Genomic DNA, 20,964 nt, shown 5'->3' with positions numbered 1-20,964 from the left:
GAGAATATAAAAGAAGGAAGAGGAAACTATATCAGCCGTTAATGCAACAGTCATATGACATGAACAGGCTTGGAAACAGTCGCGTACAGCGTCGTATCAAAGGGCTGAATATTCAACCTGACATGGGCAGAATCATGCAGCTAACTAAACCTATCTTGCAGCTATTACAGCATTTTTTAAAGGCTTTTCTGGTTGCAGCTTGGACTATTTTATGAATCAAATGCATATTGAGCAAAAATGCATCGATAACTATAAATGCCCATTACGTTATTATTCTGCTCATCATTTCATTTCCATGGCTCTTTTGAGCGGGGAAACACAAAAGAAATAAGCTGCCAGCTCTGAGCTTATGCAACAGAGATGCTCATCGTCCTAAAAATATCGGTGCTTATCTGTGTCGCGCGTGTGGCTTCACAAAATGATGATGCAGTTAAGATTAATTTTATTTTCTCATTAATACATTCATGCCCATTTGAGCCAATGGCTAAGAGAGGTTTCTTTTTGGACCATCATAGCACAGCAGACTGTATCATAGACACACAGCGAACGTTGTATTACTGTAAGCTGAGGTTGGATGAAAAGCCGTGGTGTCTCCTCAGAACGGGACACAAGAAAACAAATATATTTGGTGATGTTGCTGCACTTGAACAGTTTTTTTTTTTAGTTTTAATCTATAATGTGTGTCTGTGCTGTAATATGGAGGTATTTTTGACCCACAGATGAATCTTTTTCAGATAAATTATTGACCGCTGTTTGTCCTTCGTGTTGGAGAGAATTTCATGGTAATTTTCCTGACAGTTTCACATGCATGCACACACAAAGACACAGCGTTGAATATTGGGGACCCGAGAAAAGGACCACTTCAACTGAAAATGTGAAGTCATTCTGCTGTCCAACTTTGTTTCTCCGTGTAGCCCCAGCAATCATAAATATTTAACACGTGCATGCATTGTGAATGAGAAGGGGCAGAACAAAACAAGCCTTCGTCTCACTAGCGCCGCACAATTCCACCAAAACTAGCACACAACCCCTCATCTTTATACAGATGTAGGCAAACCCACATGCACACATGTACTATTGTTCCCTGCTGGGTGCGCTGTAGGGAAAATGGTTGTGGAAACCCAGGGTGGCTTCTTCTCCTCAGACTAGCATCTCCTTTCCCCATTTATGAAGACTTGTTTTGGGAAATCACATGGGGGAGCAGGCACGGCAGACTGTGCAAGAGGTCTTAGACTGCTAGTTCACTTGAAAAGAAACAAGAGGAGCTGCTCCGTCACCATCTGCCAAAAATATGAATTCTGCCTTTCCTTTTTTCCTGCGCCTGTTTCCTTCCTTCTTCCCTCCACCCTCCTCTGTCTCTCAAACTTGTCCTTTCAGTAACAGTGAGAGGGACGGATCATCTCACCATTGTTCAACTGGTATTGGTGAGAGTAAACTGGCTGGCAGTGGTGGGAGGGTGTGTGTGTGTGTGTGTGTGTGTGTGTGTGTGTGTGTGTGTGTGTGTGTGTGTGTGTGTGTGTGTGTGTGTGTGTGTGTGTGTGTGTGTGTGTGTGGCCCAGGAAGCCACTCCTCCTCTGAGCTGATTCCAGTCATCACAGCGATAATGAAGTGCACACGACGCTGCCCGCCCGCCTGCCTGCCAGTGTGACATACTGTCACCGTCCTGGAGGACACGCACACTCTTACACATTCACACACACTCACAGTCACTCACTGACGGGGCACGCAGCCTAACTCATCACACATGCACACACACACTCACACAGTCCTAGGAAGGAGTAGAGGACGGAAAAGAAGACCAGGAGAGAAGAATAAGAAGAATTTTACACAGCCTTATGGTTTCCTCTCTGTGTGACTGACCAGCGGTGATTGTGGGTGCTGAACAGAGACAACAATCCTGCCGCTCACGCACATACACACCTCTCCCCCGCAGCCACGGATTCTTGGATTAGTGTTCCCCGGTGTGGAGTGTGGGAGTCGCGGAGCGGAGCAACATGGGGAACCAGGCAGGGAGGCAGGAGGAAACAGAGCCAGGTCTGCTTCTTGTGTCGTGGTTTGCCTCAGCATCTCTTCTCCCTCTTTGTCTGTATCCGTCTTTCTGTGTTGACGTAATGAACAAAGACATACATTTGTTAAATACAATAGATGCGAGCTAATCTCCTGTCATGTCGTGTCGAGTACATCTCTCGTAGACAGGTTCTGGTTAATGAGCACTGACCAAGATGCACACCAACAAAGCACTGACTGAATGTGCCCTGCAGCTATAGACGCTGTTTAATCGGGTTAGAAGTTATTCATCCTCTGTGTTTTGCTGTATTTATTTATGCGTGCATGTCCACAGTTTTTGTGTGTGTGGTTATTGTTCTGGTGTGTTGTGTTTCTGCTTTGAGTCAGTCCAGGTCTGCAAGTGTGCATGCGTTTGCACCTGTGTGTAGATATGGGGACTGAGGTGGGGGGAAAGTGCTGAGTGAGATTTGCCTGACAGTAAGCATGAGGGAACCTGCCAGTGGAGATGGTATCATCAGTCTCACGCTCGCATCCTTCCACTGCTCTGGGCTCGCTGCGCCTCCGTAAGATTTCCATTTCAAAGTCCCTCTGAACTACACTCAGCAGCAACTTCAAACTCATCTCGAGGCTACCGAGCTTTTCAACATCTTTGTAACCTCTCTGAATTTCATTTAGAGAATGAACATTTGCTTCTTAATATATGTGTACTTGTGTATTTGCATGTTTCCATATCCCCCAAAAAATAGCTGAATAGACTCTGAAAAGATCAAGTTGCTTGCTAGGGCAACAGGCACACACACACACACACACACACACACACACACACACACACACACACACACACACACACACACACACACACACACACACACACACACACACACACACACACACACACACACACACACACACACACACACACACACACACACACAGTTTTATCAGTGGTGGGTGTTAAGCTGCATCATTTCATAGCAGTGGCATGTGTTGCTTGAAGATAGAGCACAGTAGGCTCAGATTGGATAGCAGTGGTAGCAAGCTGCTGCATGCTTGACAAGATTAGCTCCCAGCTTCTTCTCCATGCGCACATATAGCGCCCAGTTAATACATTACACACAAAACAAAAGATTGAGTAGTGAATCAAAGTGCTGGCAAAGAGGAGGGTTATCTGATCTCGCTAATTATTCTGTGTATACTCTGAAAAAATGTAGTGCTTTTCGGTACTTACTGTTGGTATAAAGTGATTATGGGATTGGTACTCAGAGGAAGTGCATATGGAAGTATGTATAGGCTAAAAATCAAATGAGTCAGAGTAGAGAGTTTGCCATACAATCAATCATGTCCTTTACGCTATGAGAAATATTTAAACTCTACTTGGTCCAGCCTCCCACATGAACCTCCATTATGAAATGAAGCAGTCAGCTATTTTGTGAATTGATCAGCCTATTTTTCTTATGAAGCCGCTCTCCATTTTCTAAAATGAGTCGCTATAGTAAATGAGAATTGATCATTAAATGGCTTGGTTTTTCATTATGCCCAGTCATGAGATTAGGCTATAGATTCTAGAGCGCTGAAGCCAAGAACACACAGAAGGCAATCAGTCCATTCTTCACAAGGTAGTAATATAGGTTTTGGCTCATACCTGTTTTTTTTCACTGATGGACACAGTGAAGTTTGTAGTTTCTGCTGCAGCTACCGTTCCACCTAGACAGTGAAACAGCCAGCTGAGGTATGTCAGACTTTGGGCACAGAGAGTAGAATAACAGTGGTGGTGCTAGAAGTAGGAAAAGAAACGTGGGAACAGGAGGAACTCGTTCGGACTTGATTGATGCTGTTATCTCTGAAGTGGAAGGCTAAGGAGTAAGCTGTCTGCTGCAGTGATAAGCAGGTCGTTATCAAAACCAAACTACACTGACGGCAACGACACAGAGCCTTCCTGTCTCCCCACTGGCTCACCAGGAGAGCAGCCAAGACCAGAGCCTGTGGTCAGCATGTTGTCAGCTGTTGATGAATTGTCAGTAAAATATAGTCCAATAACAGAGGGTCTATTTTCAGAGCTACGACTCAGTCAATCATTCCCTTGGGGGCTCAGGATGAAAGAAAGAAAGTTAAAGCATGTTTGTGCAGTGATGTAAAATCGGTTGTCGTGACTTTCACATGGTCAAAAATGGGAAATTTCGAAGACCTGTGGTTTCCTCAGGAGTTTGATTCGAATGCTCGAAGGTAGCTGTAATGTTTGAGGTCGCTGCCAAATACTTGGAATAGCACAGTGTTTTTAAAAGTAAGGGATGGGGTTAATATCAATGTTGCAGTTGGCATGTTGTCATTAGAACAACATTGTTCTTTTTGTCCACACTGTTTATCACTAGTACATCAACATTAAGGTTTGGATGACTTTTGGTATGAGGTCAGAAGCCAACTCCATGAAACAGATTGTACCTAATGGAAACTGTTCAGTCCAGCTTTCATTTGCAGGTGTACTTGGGTTTCTTTAGGTGGAATGGCGTCCTGAATTAACTCGGTTAACTTTGTAATTTGTTCGGTATTTAACCAGCCTTCCTGCCTGTGCAGAGAACAGCAGTGCAGACAGCACGCCCCCTTCAGGCAGATTGAAGTGGGATGCCAAGTTCTGGTGACAGATGGGTTGAAAATGTATATAGTGTGTGATTTGTGTGTGTAGCTACTGTTTAATAGATGATCTAGCAGCTTGGGTAACATCAGACAAACCAGTGTATATGATTATTCAAATAAAGTTTCAGAGCCATGCAAATTATGGGAGTTTCCCAGGAGAGACAGCGAAACTGGAGGGAGCTGGCAGATTCTTGAAATATAGGTGGAACCAGGGAAAAATTACAATATTGACAGTCATCCCAGATATGTCGCTAATTGTATAATTTCTCTAATGTGATATTTTTCCTCACCTTCATTTAGACCATCTGCCAGTGAGAGCAATTACAACAACACTGTTGCCACATGCTCACATCGGCTGTAGCCTTCTCTGTTGATACTGTTGCATCTGTAAAACAGTGAATGAATTACTTTATAACCTCACAAACAACGCAAAATGACTCGTTTCACAATCACAATTTAAACCGTTCAGCTTTAAGAAGATTTAGAAAGTTTATAAGGGCCACATGTTTGAATTATTTTATTCCCATTCAATATCACGTCATAACCTTGAAGATAGCCAGGTTGGCTGGTGGAGGTCTCTGGTGTTCATGCTCTGCCCGTAGAGGCCAGGATTCATTCATCCGGCAGCACAGGAAAGTCTCACCAGACACCAGATGTAAAAACTCTCTATGCTGTGAAATATAAAAGATTTATCTGGTGCTAAAAGGCTTAATTGGCAATTAGTAAACGCATTTGGTGAGGGCTTGAACGTCACAGACAGATTATAGCTTTTTTAAGTGCCCTATATGTCTGTATTTATACTTACAGATTGATGGATTGATCGATGAAAATACTTTTTTCAGTCAATGGGGGAATTTTTTTTTTTTTTTAATCTCATTTCCTCTCAGTTTTTGTATGATGAGTCGGCTGACACAGAAGGGAGATGTTGTGCTTAAGGAGGATTAAGGTTTGCATTGCTCCTGCTTGGTAGACTCCTGTAGTGTTGCAATTTTCAGGTTTCACGCATAAGTCTCATTCCAGCTTGGCCTCCCCTCAGATATGCAGTGACATCTGCCTTCCCTTTTCTCCCAAACAATTGCTTTAGCAGCCAAAAATGCAAACTGATTTATCACAGCTAGCACTGAAAATAAGATACCAAGATCACCCATGAGGAGCCTAATTCCCCTAGCTGATGTTTTGAGATGAGTTTTTTTTGTCTTAAGACACTTCTAACTGATAGTAAATGCTTACCTATGCACCAGGTGAACCCTGCTCCCACTCAGCCAAAGGGGGTAGAAGGACACCACCTCAATACCATATCAGAGCAAACTGACGTAGAGCAGGGATTCAATATGAGGAAGCAAGTCTGTCCAACTTTTGATAACCCCTGAGGAAGTTACATGAGTCATACTTTCCACGGCAGTTAGCAGTTGGTACAGTAAATACACCGGCCACTCCACAGTGCTTTGTGTTTGCAGAGGAAGGTGTGTGCTGCTTAAATATGTAACAGAGACTATTGCCTGGACATCAAAGCTGGCACATTATGGCCTTCAATACTCGGCTCATAAACATCTTTGGTTTATGGTGGAGCAGTTAAAAATGCTTGTTTGACACAGACACCCAAAACAAATCTGGAGCTGACATGTAAGCCACTCAGCTTGTGATTGTGTGTTCAATGCAAATCAAACTTGTTGGGATGTGGTTTGTATATCGGTCAGCAGCTGGCTGTGGCTCGTTCTCTGTCTGGGAATGGTAATCCAGGCCTTTCTGTGGGTGACGGGGTTGATGTCTGCTATCCAGCACTGTTTGTTGTCTTTAGAACAACAGCCCAAAGAAAGATCAAACCAGTGTCTGAGAGTGAAGCTGGAATACTGGGTGTCATCTTGTTAATTATCTGTATTTGTCCTGCTGTCCAGTCACACCAGAGCATGACACAACAAAGTTTGTTCACTGACCATGTCAATAGTGACTATTTGTAGGTTGTGTGACAGAGATAATGGCCCCTTCATAAATCCGCCGTGTCAGCTGTCATGAATTGCAGTTGCCTTTCCATTCATTTTGTGTTAAACTTTGATCAGTCACTGTAGAGATGGAGCTGTAGTACCTAAACGTGGCTTGAAATTATGGGGTGATGGTTTTTTTTGTCCTTTTTTGCAAATTTGTCTTTGCAGCTTAATCTTTCCACAGAATATGTTTTCTTAATCCTTTCTGTGGTCACTCCAGGAAAGCACATCACAAACATTTAATACGTCCTAAGTCTTGTAACACTTATTCAAAAGGTATAAAGCTGGGATGGAAATCGTCAGAGGCTTAAAGCTAAGTTTAGCGTTGCTCATTACAACCTGTTGCCCATCATGCACACTGATCCTATAAACCTGCAATCATGTCAAATGGCATATTATTATTCTTTCACTGAGTCCTGTGGTAAACTGTTTTCCATTTGGAGTATAAAGGAATCCTCTCTCTCTGTTGGCCGCCTGTTGGCCTGTGCTATTGGATACCTTTGTATTGGCTCTTTAAGAAGTGTAAAGCTGAGTGGATCAGCATAAGGATGCTGTGTGTTAAATGTCCTTGCATTCAGGCCACTTAAAATGATTCAATCAAAATGTTTCAGAGAGCCAAAGAAGCCAGGCCAAGTGGCCCTGCGTGGCTTGCCAGCTCTCATGCTGCACTTTCCTGCTGTGCTGCAGAGGAACCACAGAGCTGTTCACTTTTCAGGCAGAAGCAAGTGTCTCAGCTTCAGTCTTGCATACTGTATGTTTTTTAAATGCAGGGTGGAAGGTTTGCCTGGTCAGTTGTAGGCACAATTGATTAACATGCCACCAGCTGACTCGACAAGACACACAGCAATGCTGCAGACTAAAAGTGGGATGTTTTACTGGACCTGTGCTTACAGAGGAGGTTTGGACCTCCTAACAGTGGTGTTGGGGAGTCAGCTGGCCAAAAATAACTGGAAAAGATATGATTATTAGTGGGAAAGTCACAGAATGTTGACTTTTCTTCCAGTCAATCTGAAACGTTTAACCGAAGGTTTGTTTTACTTTAAAATCTGTGGATGCTACGGTGAACTTATCCCAAATGCAAACAGCTATTCAAATCATTTCTGTAGTTCGTCCCTAAACGCTGGTTTCAAGACATCCTTCAGTGAATCTCTGAGGCATGATGGTCCGATATATCTGCTTTCCTCTTGTTAAATCCAATTGCCCTTGTTTCCCTTGTTTGACATCAGTCCAAGGAGCTTCTGTTATTGTGTATTATCCGATTGCTTATTTATTCACCTTGAACATGATGCCATGTCCGAGAATGAGAGCAGAGATGTCAGATTATTAAGAACTACATGTTTTTCATGCTGTATTATTCTAAAGCATCTTTATTACAAGATCAGTTATTTGTTCTTTCTTGTTTTTAAAGTTGTGTCCAGTGAAAGTCATTTTATCCTCAAAAAGTGTTTTTCAGTGGCTGTTGTGATGCAGTTTACCATCCAGATGTCTCTCTGCTCAGTCAGTGTGGCCGTCATGGAGCCTCGGTTGTGTCCATCCTCCGCTCCTCTGTGGAAAGGAATGAATGTGTGTCGCAGTAACTGACTGATGGCCACCTGTTGACCTATTTCTTGCTCTTGCGGTCTGACAACAGGAAGGCCAGAAACACAGAGTGTGTTTTCTGTCTCTCCTCTCCACTTCCACCTGAGCGAAAAACTGCACATAACATTTCCTGAAACCCGGAGGGGAAGAGAGAGGAGCGTCACTGAGAGATTCCCATCCAAAGCTTGTTTGTGATGGTTACAAAGCAAATGCGTCATTTCAGTGCCAACTCTCTGACACTTGACCACCTGCAGTCATTAATTCATCATGACTCGCCACCCATGACCCTCCTGTTCAGTAAATTGAAGACTCTGTGCACTTTGTTCACAGTGCACTCTGTCACCTCTTGGCAGGCTGGCATGCTGGCTGCAGTTAACTGACGGGTGCTGGATTGTGTCCAGCCACACAGCTCCTGCTGTGATTTGAAAACTTATCTTCATTAGAAAGAAAGAAGCCTGCACAGTGCATTACTGTGATCGAGGAGCTGACTTCCCATGAAATGACTGAATGTCTTACTGTGTTTGTAATTCATTTATATAATTAGTTAATTCAAACAAAACAATCACTTCATATGCTAAGTCTCCTCAGTGGCAGCAAGCCTGTGTTTGTAGCTGCTGTCTAAATACTGTCATAACTTATCCAAAAAAAAGTCCACATTGACAATAATCAGTCTTCTTGAATTCACTGTGAAGCACTGATTTGTCATTTGTATTTTAGAAGAGTGAGAATAAAACAATCTCTAAAATGGTGACTATAATGAGAGTCTCATTGACAAAGTTCCCTTTCATTGAAGGTGATTTCCTTCTCTTTCATCAGAGCTGGTGCTTCAAAGCATTTCCATGTTGCTAGCTGGTTTCCACAGACTGAATGTGGGTTTATTCCTAGCTAGAGGAGGACACTCCTCAGTGAGCCTTTTAACTGCCCATTCCACTCCTTTTCATAGATTTAGGTCTTTTCGGAGGCACAGTCGCTATAAAGGGTCCTGGACCTGAGCCGGCCTACATCGAAGCCAGCACTAAATTCAGACCAAGCTAACTGTTAACAAACATGGTCTTGGATGGTTTAGCGTTGATATGTAAGAGTTTTGCACTTGCACACCTACAGTAGAAATATTTTTCTTTGAAGACCATAAAAAATGTATTCTTGTGCCTTATGAGATTCACTATAAGTGAGGCAACTGTGAGAAATTTGTGTCCCTAATACAACCACAAAGTCTGCATTATGTTTTCTCTAGTTTACAAAATGTCCACAGCCACTAATACAGTTATGGCTGAATTGTCAGATTACTAAATTGTAGTGGTTCATTTTATGATCGGGGGGCTTTTCTTTTGTGATATCACTCTCTCCAGCCGTCATTAGGAAACAAGCTGATTCCTGTGTCACTCAAAAGGCTTTGCAGCATACTTCAGAAGACTTGATGATAAAATGAATAACTAGTTTTCTCCTTTACATTCTTTGTTCTGTTGTATTTGACTTGGTTGGACATTAGACAAATTGTTATTATGCATGTGGATTCCTTAAAAACTAAATTCAGCAGGCGATGTCATTTCAGTGCGCTGCCACGTTCTCTCCTGGGAGTCTTTAACTCACAAGGTTGGCCATTGAGCCGCTCTGCTGGAGCATCTGGAGGTTAAGTGTCTCATTCGTGGCCATCTCAACTGTAATATTTCAGTTAAAGTTTCTCTCACTTTAATCTAAATTGATTTTACAACAGAAATTTGGCAAAATGCGGAGTTAGCATTTTTTCACATCCTCATCACGGTGTTTAAAACATGTTCAATAACCATCAGAAAGTTGAACCAGTTTGCACCTGTATACAGTATTCATTCCAAAAATGTATTGGGCTGGAACAAGTGCAAAAAATACAAGTGGTTTTGAAATAAAAAGAAAATGTAATCATCTGCAATGATGCTTGGAGTTTGAATACAGTGCAACACAAAGGCAGCTCTGTTATACGCCCTTAGTGTCCATCTGTATGACACTGTATTCCAGTGGCTCTTTAGGTTCCTGCAATCTTGTATGTGCTGACTCTTGGCATCGAGACTGGTGTCATTTCTCCGTGCACATGAAGCAGCTGTGGTGATGTCATGGTTAAAGAGGTGGGCGATCTAAAGATGAGTGACTTAATGTGCTCCATCTGGGTTTTATTCACTAAGAGCAGGAGGAAAACAGAGTCTGAAGGAACAGCAAATGAAAGGCTGTCCCACAGTCCCACTCTTGGCATCACTCATTCTCAAGGGAGCAGACTGATCTTAATCACATCAGACTGTCTAACAAAGATCTATTTACCCTCTTTATTACCTGCCGTAAGGAGAATATGACAAGTGGCTATTAAATATGCACTAGCTGTTAGGTGTTTCTTACTTTCTCTGCCTTGTCTGGGGATGCTTCCTGTAGTGCATAGTAAGTACTCACTTCTAACATACAGTGTTGATTTAGTGTTAACATCCTCTATGTGACAGTACATAATTTAAAAGTGCATGCTGTCCTCATTCTGTCACTCAAGGATTCACCCTCTTCGAATTGCAGACAAAAGTGACTGTGGCTGTTTAACGGCCCTCTTTGGATCTTTGTGAAGTGCAGGCCGGTCCAGAAGCAAATTCACCTGATCGGGATGAATTGCTGCATTTGTAAATGTGAATTAAAATGACATCCGCTGGAGTTCTTTTTAAGGAGTGGCTTTGAGAGATTGATCTCACTGACACAGAACTGACGGAGCCCAGTGTCATTCTCCAGCTCTGTATTTTTACAGTCCCTGATTTATTTTAGGTTATCATTAAAAAAAAAAAAAAAAAAAAAGTCTGGTTTTAAATGATTTGATTTTCTATTTACACAGTTTATGTGTCTTTACCTTTCTACTTGAAACACCTTACTTTTTTAATCACAGCTTCTCACTATGGGAATGTTTAACAGCTTTGTACCTCAGAAATTGTGCCAGTGTTGGCAGCTCCTGCCACAGTTGCTAGCTTATTCAATAAGGGGATAGTCTGTGCAAAATGCCTATCAGTGGCAGAGTACTTAAAGAACCCTCCGGGGTAAAAGATTTCCATTCCAAACTAGGCCATTTGTGTGTGTGTGTGTGTGTGTGTGTGTGTGTGTGTGTGTGTGTGTGTGTGTGTGTGTGTGTGTGTGTGTGTGTGTGTGTGTGTGTGTGTGTGTGTGTGTGTGTGTGTGTGTGTGTTGCTCAGGCTGATGCGCTGTCTATCTCCTCACACAGTCTGTCTGTCTAGTCTTCGCTTTGTGGGTTTGATGATGATGTATGCATGTGAGAGAGACAGTGGTGTCTTTGTCTGTGCACTGCTTAAGCTGCTTTGTGCCTGAATGATCCACGTGCACAGAGACCTTTGTCATCCTTTGAAACAAGCAGCCCCCTTGTTACTGCATCGCTGTTTGCTGATGATCTGAAAACAAACAATGCAACGTTTCCAGGCTGCTCCCAGCTCACACCGGGCATCAGTAAATACACTTCATATTTGGGAGGGGTCTGATAAAGGCTCACGCCAGCGGCCCACGCTGCTGCCTTTTGAAATGCCACAGTTAAGCTCTGCTGCAGCCATGAATGGCCGCAGACAGCAACAGACAGGCCGTGCCAGGCAGATGCGCTGTTATCCAAACAGAGAACAATATGTGAATAGGGTACAGTGACCATAGTGCTGAATAATACAACGATGAATGTGCCACACTGTCTATTCAATTAGTGTCATTACATGATGTTAACAAATTCATGGTTCCAGCACGTCTGTATGCTGATTTTATTAACCTCCTGTTTAGGTGTCAAGTCTGGCACATGGAAATCTGACTGAGAACAAATTTATCTTAACTTATCTAAACATGAATTGCTAATTGGGAATCTGTAATCAACACATTTGCAGTCCAAGTGGATCTTTAGTTGTTACTCGAACACTGTTTCAATATGTACTTTTGTTTTGGTCTTCTGTTGCAGGTGCACAAGCAGCGAAGAAGTCTGGTATCCCAGCTCCCAGAGAAATCCCATCTGCCATAACAAGAGACCGCATCTCTCTGAGGGACCAACTCAGGAGCTCTTCTAATAAGAGAATGGTTTCGAGTGCCAGCACTTCCAGCCTCTCCACCCTGACAAAGCAGACGCGTAGTTCAGCTAAATCCCGTGCAGATGTTGAGGGCCAGGAAAAGGGTCTTCTGGAGTGCCAGGTGAAAGAGCTGCTGGCTGAGGCCAAGACTAAAGACTTTGAGATCAGCAATCTCAGGATGGAGTTGCAGCGCTGCAAAGGTAAAGCCTCCACTGCTTCCTCTTCACCCTCACACAACTCTGTTTCACGCCAAGAAGCTGCAAGTGACTGTGAGCAGGTGCAGGTGGGAGAGGCCCTGGTGCTGGTTGGGGAGCTGAGGGAGAAGAATGGGAAGTTTCAGAGAGAGCTGGCTGCCCTCAGGGAGGAGAACCAGGCTCTGAAGGAAAAGCTGCTTTGCTTGGAGGCTTCCCCTCTATCTAGTACAAACACAAGCTCCCCTTCCAAGCCTTTGGTGAATGGTCTTCCCTCAGACTCCTCAGCTCCTCAACAGGACAGTCTCCCCTCTTCTTCCAGCCCACTCAAAACCTCTGTCTCCTCCAGCTCTGACATCACCAAGGAGTCTCCATCACCTGACTCCTCAGAGTTTGAGAAGATCCCATCATGCTCAGAATCGGTGAGCAGTGGCATCAGTGGGGAAGGTGTTGCAGCAGGTGTGTTAAACAATGTTAGAGGTCCAGATTTGTCAGTACAAAGCCTAACGGAACAGATTCACAAGATGGAGGAGAGCCACCACAGCACAGCCGAGGAACTGCAGGCAACGCTGCAGGAGCTGGCTGACCAGCAGCAAGTGGTGCAGGAGCTGACGACCGAGAACGAGCGTCTGGCTGAGGAAAAGCGCCTCCTGCAGACCTCACTTCAACAGCAGAGAGAGCGTCTGGAAGTGTTGGCCCAGAAGAATGAAACGCTGGCTGTTCGGTTTCAGGAACAGGCTCAAGCTCAGGCCCAAAGGGAGGAGGAGCAGGGTAGCCAAGGGCCTCGGTTGGCCGAGCTGGAGCAGAGGTACGGCGAGCTGGTGGAGAGCTCACGCTTCGAGCGGGAGAAGCTAGTGGACATCCAGCAGCAGCTGACAGGCAGCCTACGGGCTCTGGAGGAGGAGCACCAGGAGGCCCAGGGCCAGGTGCGCTGTCTCAGAGAGGAGATGGACAGGTTGCAGGCCCAGTTGGACAGGGAGCTGGAAGCTGGAGGTCAGGCAGCACAAGCTGCAGAGGAGCAGAGAGCAGCAGCAGACTCTCTCAGACTGGATAACAGTAGGCTGAAGGCGCAGGTGGACATCGAGAGGCAAAAGGTGGGTGAGCTGAAGGCCATGCAAAGTGCCAGTGACAGCACTGAGCTGCAGAGTTTGCTGAAGACAGCCCACACTGAGAGAGACAGGCTGGAGGTGGAGCTGACAGAGCTGAGACAGGAGCTGCTTCAGGCCCAGGCTGAGACTGAGCATGTGCGAACCACAATGTCCAAGGTAGGAGGGATGCAAGTTTACAACATGTTTTCCAACTTAGCATTTATATTATATATGATTTATTACACCTTTGTTGGGTCTCTTGATTGAACACACCATGTAAATACTGTATATTATAAAGGAAATAGTGAATGTCAGAGATGTTTTGCTATTTAAGTAATATTTACAAATGGAAACTCAGTCAGAATACTGCAGAAGATATGAGCATTTACAGCATTTATAAAGAAATATGAGTATGAATCTGTTTTTCATTGTGTAGACAGTGTGTGTGTGTGTGTACAGTTGGTTGCTTCCATTGTGTTGAACTAAGTGGTGTGTGTGTACAAAGCAGGACTTAAATTATGTGTCTCTCTGTGTTTAGAAAACATTTTTTAATCTTAGTGAGTACATTAATTGTGTTGTGTTTGACGACGCTTTCAGGAATACCTCCGAGAACAATCTGTCCATCCACATTCACTGTGAACTATGAAAAAGCCAAGCGGTTAAAATGCTGCATTAATTGTCCAGAAATAGCTTTATCACCTCTATTGTAATTAAAAATACCAATCTAATGGCGGCCATCATATTTTGATAACTCTTCACTCAGTTACCACCTATTTAATGTGGATGAGGACATGCATCTCCCACAATGGTTTGATCATTAATGAGTTCATAGCTGTTCTTGGTTACTTTTCTTCACCACAACAGCACATGAACTGTTCACTCAAATCCTTTTCATATGTTTCTCTGTAGTAACTTTGGTTTTCCCCCACAACACCACAAACACTAGAAAGTCTGAGGCAGTGTGGGTTTGGGGTCATGTTGGTGCTTGTTGCTCCAAAGTGAGACGTGTCACCATCAGCTGAGTGATGTCATCCCTGTTGGACTGTGACCGCGGTGCCAACAGTAGGGTGGTCCACCAGTGCGTGACACTTGTGAGTCACACTCCCGTCCACTGCCACATGGGTGTGAGGAGGAGGCCACTCCATAACTTCACTTGCAAACATGCTAATCTGTTAGAGCCCCATGGTGTCAGCTATAGAGTGTCCTGCATAACTCCATCATTTACTTCTTTTAGTATATTATCGTCATAGAGATCTGACTTCAGCTTCAATAGCAAAGAAAACAGTGATGCAGTCGGACTGAGTCAGAGTCATCACTACCTTGCATGTCAGACATAGTTTAGTTATTAAGCTTATTATCTTTCTCTAGCTGAAAGCTAACAGTTTGTTTTAATCAGAAAAAACAGTATTAATGATAATTATCATCCTGTAACGAGGGCATCTTTTATCATAGATTTTGAAATGTAGAGATCTAGAGAAAGGAGCAAATGAACATACTACTATTTAATAATGCCAGGGAAAATATCATATTACTAGTCTGTCTTTAGCCAAAAGAGTCTGAAGAGTTCATCTAATCAGCACGGGGATATTCTGTTTCTTTCATATGAAATACTGCCACCATGAGCTCTTCTATCTGTACACATGCACAGGTGGAGGCAAAATGCCAGCAGGTTCAGGAGCGGGCCGAGAGGAGAGAGCAGGAGCTGAGCAGCCGGGTGGCTTCCCTGGAGGAGGCCGTGATCCAGGCTGACAACCAGGTGAAGGAGCTGAAGGAGACCATCTTCGAACTGGAGGACCAGGTGGAGCAGCAGAGGGCCGTCAACTGCCACACCAACCAAGCTGTCCTGGACATGGAGAGTACGTTCATCATGTCAGCGGCTGTTCACTTCTCTGTGGCTCTGCTGTAATTAGAAATCTTAAATGTAGCTTAGATGGAGTGGTTTCAAAAATGTTGTTTATCCCAAATGGGGTGACAAAATATTTGAAACACCTGAAATGACCACAAAATTGAAACAATGCCTCTCTGAACAGTTCTCAATATAACATTGATGATGATAGGATTTACTGCAGGACTGCTGGAAAACAGTTTAAGCCAAATGTACCACATAAGCAATCTTATAAAATGTCAATTGGCAATGGAGTGCATATGAAAATGACATGCAAAGTTAATATTTTGACACATTTGTCTTTGACTTGCCATTAGTGCAGATGGTAAACTGGATATGGCTGGATACACTGTATTTCCACACGCTGCTATAAATACTGGTGGTTGAGTTTGGTCTGATTCTAATGTTGTCCAGAAGTAACTATCACTTTTATAAGACACTTGATGCTATAAATTGGCTAGTGTATCTTCACTATACTGAACACGCTGCAGTTGGTGGTGAATACTGTTGGATTAGTGGGAATCTTCCTGAGCTCACAGTATGGTGGAGCTGACAGTTTGGGAAGCAGTTCTCACAGACCTTGAATTTGCCATTGCAGATTTTGCAAAAAAGGTGGAGGAGCAGAAAGCTGATGCAGAGCGACAACTGAAAGTTTTGAATCGGCAGATGAAGGTAAGAAAGCTTCAATACGCAGAACTATAAAGGTTCAAAGGTTCAAATCCTGCTGACTCTGTTTGCTATTTTGGCCACATGCCATTTAATTGGGACATTCTGAGATCAGATCATCTTTGTTGGACTTTAGTCACCCACTGTTTTCCCTTTCCAGTATAGTATTTCTCTTCCTTTCATCAGTCATACAATAAATGAACGCTTAATTGTTACTTCTGGCAGAACGTCGGAGCGTTGTCGAGCTCTTTAACATTGAATTCACAGTATCCATATTGTTGTTATTGTTTTGTTTGGAACAGAATAAACGGAAGAAGCGGTTAAGTTTTGATCACATTTTTGATTTCGAAATTTCCAGTTGCTGACTTAATTCAAGTGGCCATAGCAACTGTTTTACAGCCATCCTCTGTCCCAGGGTCAGTGAGTTGTATTTAAAAGATAGATTTTGGGTGGAGTATCACTTTAATTTCAGGATGATGTTGTCGGGCTCAGTTTTTCCTTGTCTTTTTGCCAAAATGACCTTTAATTCTTCTTTCCACTGAGCATTGTTCTAGTAGCGGTGACAGGCAGCTTTGTATTTTTTGGCAGCCACTGATCCTCTCTATGGTATTCTTCCATGATCATCACTACTGTTTGCTGTTTTCCTTTCAGATAGAAATTATTAAGTGCAACAGATATAATCTTCCTGGATTTCATGGTCACAGTTTATAATTTGTGACTTTTAAAATGTGACTAATTTTCTTTTTCCAGTAAATGCTGAGCAGGTAAATGTTGTTTCCAGTAAATACAATAGAGTATTTATTTAGGTACAAAAACAACAGTTTGGGTATCATTTGTTGATCAGATTTCATTTATATTTTGGGACCACTTACTGCTGCCATCCAACAAAATCAGTTCCTTTGTTAGTTGATTATTTCTGTCTGTATATATTTACATCTGCGTCCTCCTCCATGCGTTTAGGATGAAAAGGAGGAGTGGCGTCGTTTCCAGGCGGACCTCCAGACAGCAGTGGTGGTGGCCAACGACATCAAGGTGGAAGCTCAGCAGGAGCTGCGCGCACTCAGGAGGCAGCTGCAGGAGGAGCAGGATCGCAGTGCAAAGCTTTCCGCAGACCTCGAGGCTCTGCAGGGAGTCAGGTACCATCTCCACCATGCTCCAGTTTTTCTGCCCCCCTCACCAGCTCTCCAGCTCCCCCTGTTCAGCATCGGGCTGCAGTTCCTTTCTCTCTGAACATATGTGGATATGAGATACCTGCCAGAGTCTTGCCATATCTCCACCCGTTGGCATGTTTTATACATGCGGTGCAAACAATAATAACTCCAAGAATCTCTTGCTTAAGAGGTTTCAAAAAGTCCTATGTGGTATCAAAGTAGGAAAGCTTTTTGTGTTGATAAAATTTAGTTCATATCTTACTGTTTCACCAGATAAAATCCTCAGAGTTTCAGAATTTAGGTTGCTGGGATTTGGCAGACTCTGTTGGTAAAGTCTTTCCCTCTCTGTATTCTACTACTTTAAGCTGCTGCCCTCTTTGTCTCCCTCTTCCACACTTACACTGTCCTATAGTAACATTCAAACCTCACACTTAAAACGCAGTAGACTGCATTGATTAGAAGATGTTATTATTACATGAGAAGGCAGATGTGGTGGCAGATCTGCTTTAATCAAAGATGCTCCTTTGATCTAAATGTGTCACAAACAAAATCTTCCCCACCAGTGTGTCATGCCATTTAATATTTCACATAGTGCTGTAGGAGTGTGGCCATGCAGTATTGTGCTTGATGTATTTATGAAGAGCATTGTATTGGATTGTGTGTGAGTATGTAAGTGTGTTTGAACGTGCAAATGCCATGGTGTTTTTGACGGTCTTCTCCCCTTTCATTATCATGTCAGGTCGAATACTTCTGTGGCAAAGTCTGCTTAGATTTGCTACTGTGTAGTGCTGTGTTTATCTGTGTGGCCCGTCATGGTGTAATCCTCTAAGCAAGCAAATCTCCAAATGATTCCTACTTTTTCAGTCACAAATCTTAAGAGAACAGTTTCGGTGCATAAGAAATATTAGTATTTGGTTTAAAACCAGATATATCTTCAGATTTCGTGCATTACTTTTGAATCTAGTTACTATACCGGTCTTAGACCACGGCTAAATCAGCAAACTTTCCCCGAGATTAGCTGTTACGCTGCGTCCGATCCCCACCTCCAGCAGCTCCCTGTGATGATTCTGTCAAAGATGTCCCTGTGACAAGTCTTCCTATGTAAAGCCCAGGTGAGTTCCCTGCCCTGTCAGCCTTCTCTCAGCCAGCCTGCCTCTCCCTGCCCTGTGTGCTGCTGATGCTCACTGACCTTCCTGTCTGTGTTTGGCTTGTGTTGCTGCTTCAGCCTGTCTGACTCTGTCTGTCTCTCCGTGTGCTGGCTGACTGCACCTTCAGGACTCTTTCCCCTTTGGTTTGCTTTGCCTGGTTCTTTAAACCTGTAGTTCAAGTAGATGTATCTGGTGCCACCTGCTGTTCTCTGAATGAATAAAATAACCTAACTACTTTTTTGATTGAATAGCAGGATGGTCTGCACGGCATGACTGGATTAAACTCATGCTATGCATCATCAGCTACAGATACATTTGCATAGAGTCTTCATCACCGGGTGATTTAGTGAAATTTGACATTATAATTGACTGCATTAATCCCATGAGGTATGCATGGAACAGAGTTTATAAAAGTCCGCAAGTGCCCAGAGGGTTGGCTTTCAAAATAACGATGTTAAGTAAAAATATAAGGTCTCCTGTTCAAAATATGATTTATTCAGTAAGTGTTTGGCAGTATTTCATCTTCTGTCTTCTTTTTCTTTCAGAATAAGTACCGGAGCCACTTTTGATACCAAGACGGCAGTGGAAGGGCACTAGAGAAGAGCCCCTCACCTCGGCACCTCACGAAGACAGTGTTATTGTTGCACTTACAATTTTATTGAAAATGTAATGTGGTAAACTAGTTTCCTTGTAAGCCACTGTGACCAGAGTGGCTGCAGTACACAGAGTCTCATGACACAGTCTGGCTTCCATTTCTCTACACATCTTTTCAATAATAATAGTGTTTTTATTTCTCAATGAATGTACTCATTATGTTTGTACTTCTCTTGTGTTGAGAAAATGCCATGAGAGACTCCTTTTTATAATGTGTAAAGCTGCTTTGTGCCTTTTAGAAAGTTGAAAAGATAGAAAGTATATGATCTAAATGTACCATGAACAAACAGAGGAGAAGTTTGAAAGATACTGGGAAATGTTCAGCCAGTGGCAAAAGTGAAATAGTTATGACTCATAATGTTCCGCCAGAACAAAGACCATTGTGTAACATCAGAAAATCCACATTTCAAGGCAAGAGCTACATAACAGAATGGAAAGTCCAATTAGTCGTAAACTAGGCAGTTCTTGATCTTGTGCTGGACCTCTCTTTCCTATTGTTTCTATTTGAGTCAAATCTGTCAATCTGTTTATTTACTTTGAAACCTGAAATTCATAGTCTGAAAAACAAAAAGCTTCGCTTTATTTTAAGACTGTTTTGTTGTTTGGTCTGGTTACTACATTAACAGGCAGTGTCAATTTTAGCCACTAGATGGCACCATGGAACACACATTTACTATGAATTGCTGACATGCCTGTCAACTGCTACTGGTGTCATCTGCTGTTTCTGTTTGTCCGGGGTTTTTTTAGTTTTTTTTTTTTAATGATTTCAATATGTATTTTAAATTTATAGTCATTCCTAATATTCTACTGCCAAACTTAGAAGTCAGCACTGCCACAGACACAAATAGATGTATCTCCGTGTCACTTTACTCCTCTGAAACATACCAAAAGGCTGATGGTCCATTTTAACTACTAGACCAAGAAGACTGTGTCACAGGTTCCTGAGAGGATTATATTTTTCCTTAAAGCACCACTGTCAAATGATGTGCTGAATCCTTTTTTTTAATAACGTCACTTTTTAGCAACATAACGAGTTATTATAGAATTAACCACATAGACTTTTGATCTGAACCTCAGAGGTCGCTCAAGGCTCTGATAATTCTTCCGTGTTGATCACCACAGATTTAGAGATTTCTTCAATGTACATTTTAATGTGCCAGACTCTGTTTCTGGGATGTCACTCATTTTGAAACATGTGCTACTTATCACATGGTTGATCTTTGAACAAAACCCGTACAGAACATTGCATACTGTCGTAGTATAACAGTATATAGTTGCAGGATCTCAGGTTCTACTTACAATCCAGTTTTTAAAAGCCATATACAGTAATTCTCCCAGAGAATACGGTACTGGTGCTCAAAATGTAATCATTTGGATACACTCCAAAAAAAAACAAAAAGATGAGACGGTAATAGTGTCATAGTTCGTTTTCTTTTAATGAACAACAGTGAATGTCCTGTTAATTTATTCTGCCACGAAAGACTTAGAAAGATTTGTGACTGGTTTTATGCCTGTGAAATGATATATAAAGTATTGTATGTATGTGTGACTGTTGTTCATTCGGCAAATGAATAAATTCAATTACACCAGTCTAATTGCGGGTGTGTTTTTCTGTCAGTCTACTTTTTTTGGAGGTGAGTTTGAGAAATTTCCTCTTTGTTATTCATATTTCATCCCTCACTGATAAAGACACTTCAAAGCCCTCACTCTGAAGCCTCAAGTCCAATATTCAGCAGGGCAATGGGTCCAAAGTGACTGGATTGCTTAAATTTTGTTTGTCATCAGCTATTGAATGCTTCTTCAGTTCAAACTACTATCACATGATGTTGTCAATGCCGTGAGCAAACCGCCTGTTTTAAAACATGCATTCTTACTGATCAGCAGGTCACCTCGTAAGATAAGTCCCAAAGTGAGGGTTTTGAAAGTCCAATCCC

The 20,964-nt window shown here is 42.7% G+C and overlaps 1 protein-coding gene and 1 long non-coding RNA gene across 3 annotated transcripts in view; both read left to right on the top strand.

Annotated features, from left to right (window-relative positions):
• The window catches only part of specc1 (sperm antigen with calponin homology and coiled-coil domains 1), a 70,542-nt gene that overhangs the window by 21,402 nt on the left and 28,176 nt on the right, over positions 1-20,964 (top strand). Inside the window, exons 1-5 of one of the 2 annotated variants that reach the window (XM_069700729.1) lie at positions 1,598-2,034; positions 12,142-13,703; positions 15,175-15,382; positions 16,010-16,083; positions 17,038-17,213. In XM_069700729.1, coding sequence (XP_069556830.1) covers positions 1,995-2,034; positions 12,142-13,703; positions 15,175-15,382; positions 16,010-16,083; positions 17,038-17,213 — 2,060 coding nt within the window. In that variant the 5' untranslated portion in view covers positions 1,598-1,994. Of the gene's footprint in view, positions 1-1,597; positions 2,035-12,141; positions 13,704-15,174; positions 15,383-16,009; positions 16,084-17,037; positions 17,214-20,964 lie in introns of those variants that run through there. The other variant, XM_069700727.1, reaches the window with a different exon arrangement.
• Positions 17,222-20,620, top strand: LOC138622163 (uncharacterized). Its single transcript, XR_011310992.1, has 2 exons — positions 17,222-18,340; positions 18,922-20,620. It is a non-coding gene; the product is annotated as an uncharacterized lncRNA (long non-coding RNA).

Source organism: Brachyistius frenatus, unplaced genomic scaffold, assembly GCF_029030835.1.
Source record: "Brachyistius frenatus isolate BFR_SWC_R1_liver_20210118 unplaced genomic scaffold, ASM2903083v1 Contig_34, whole genome shotgun sequence".
Classification (NCBI taxonomy): domain Eukaryota; kingdom Metazoa; phylum Chordata; class Actinopteri; family Embiotocidae; genus Brachyistius; species Brachyistius frenatus.
This window is presented reverse-complemented; position numbering and strand designations above follow the sequence as displayed.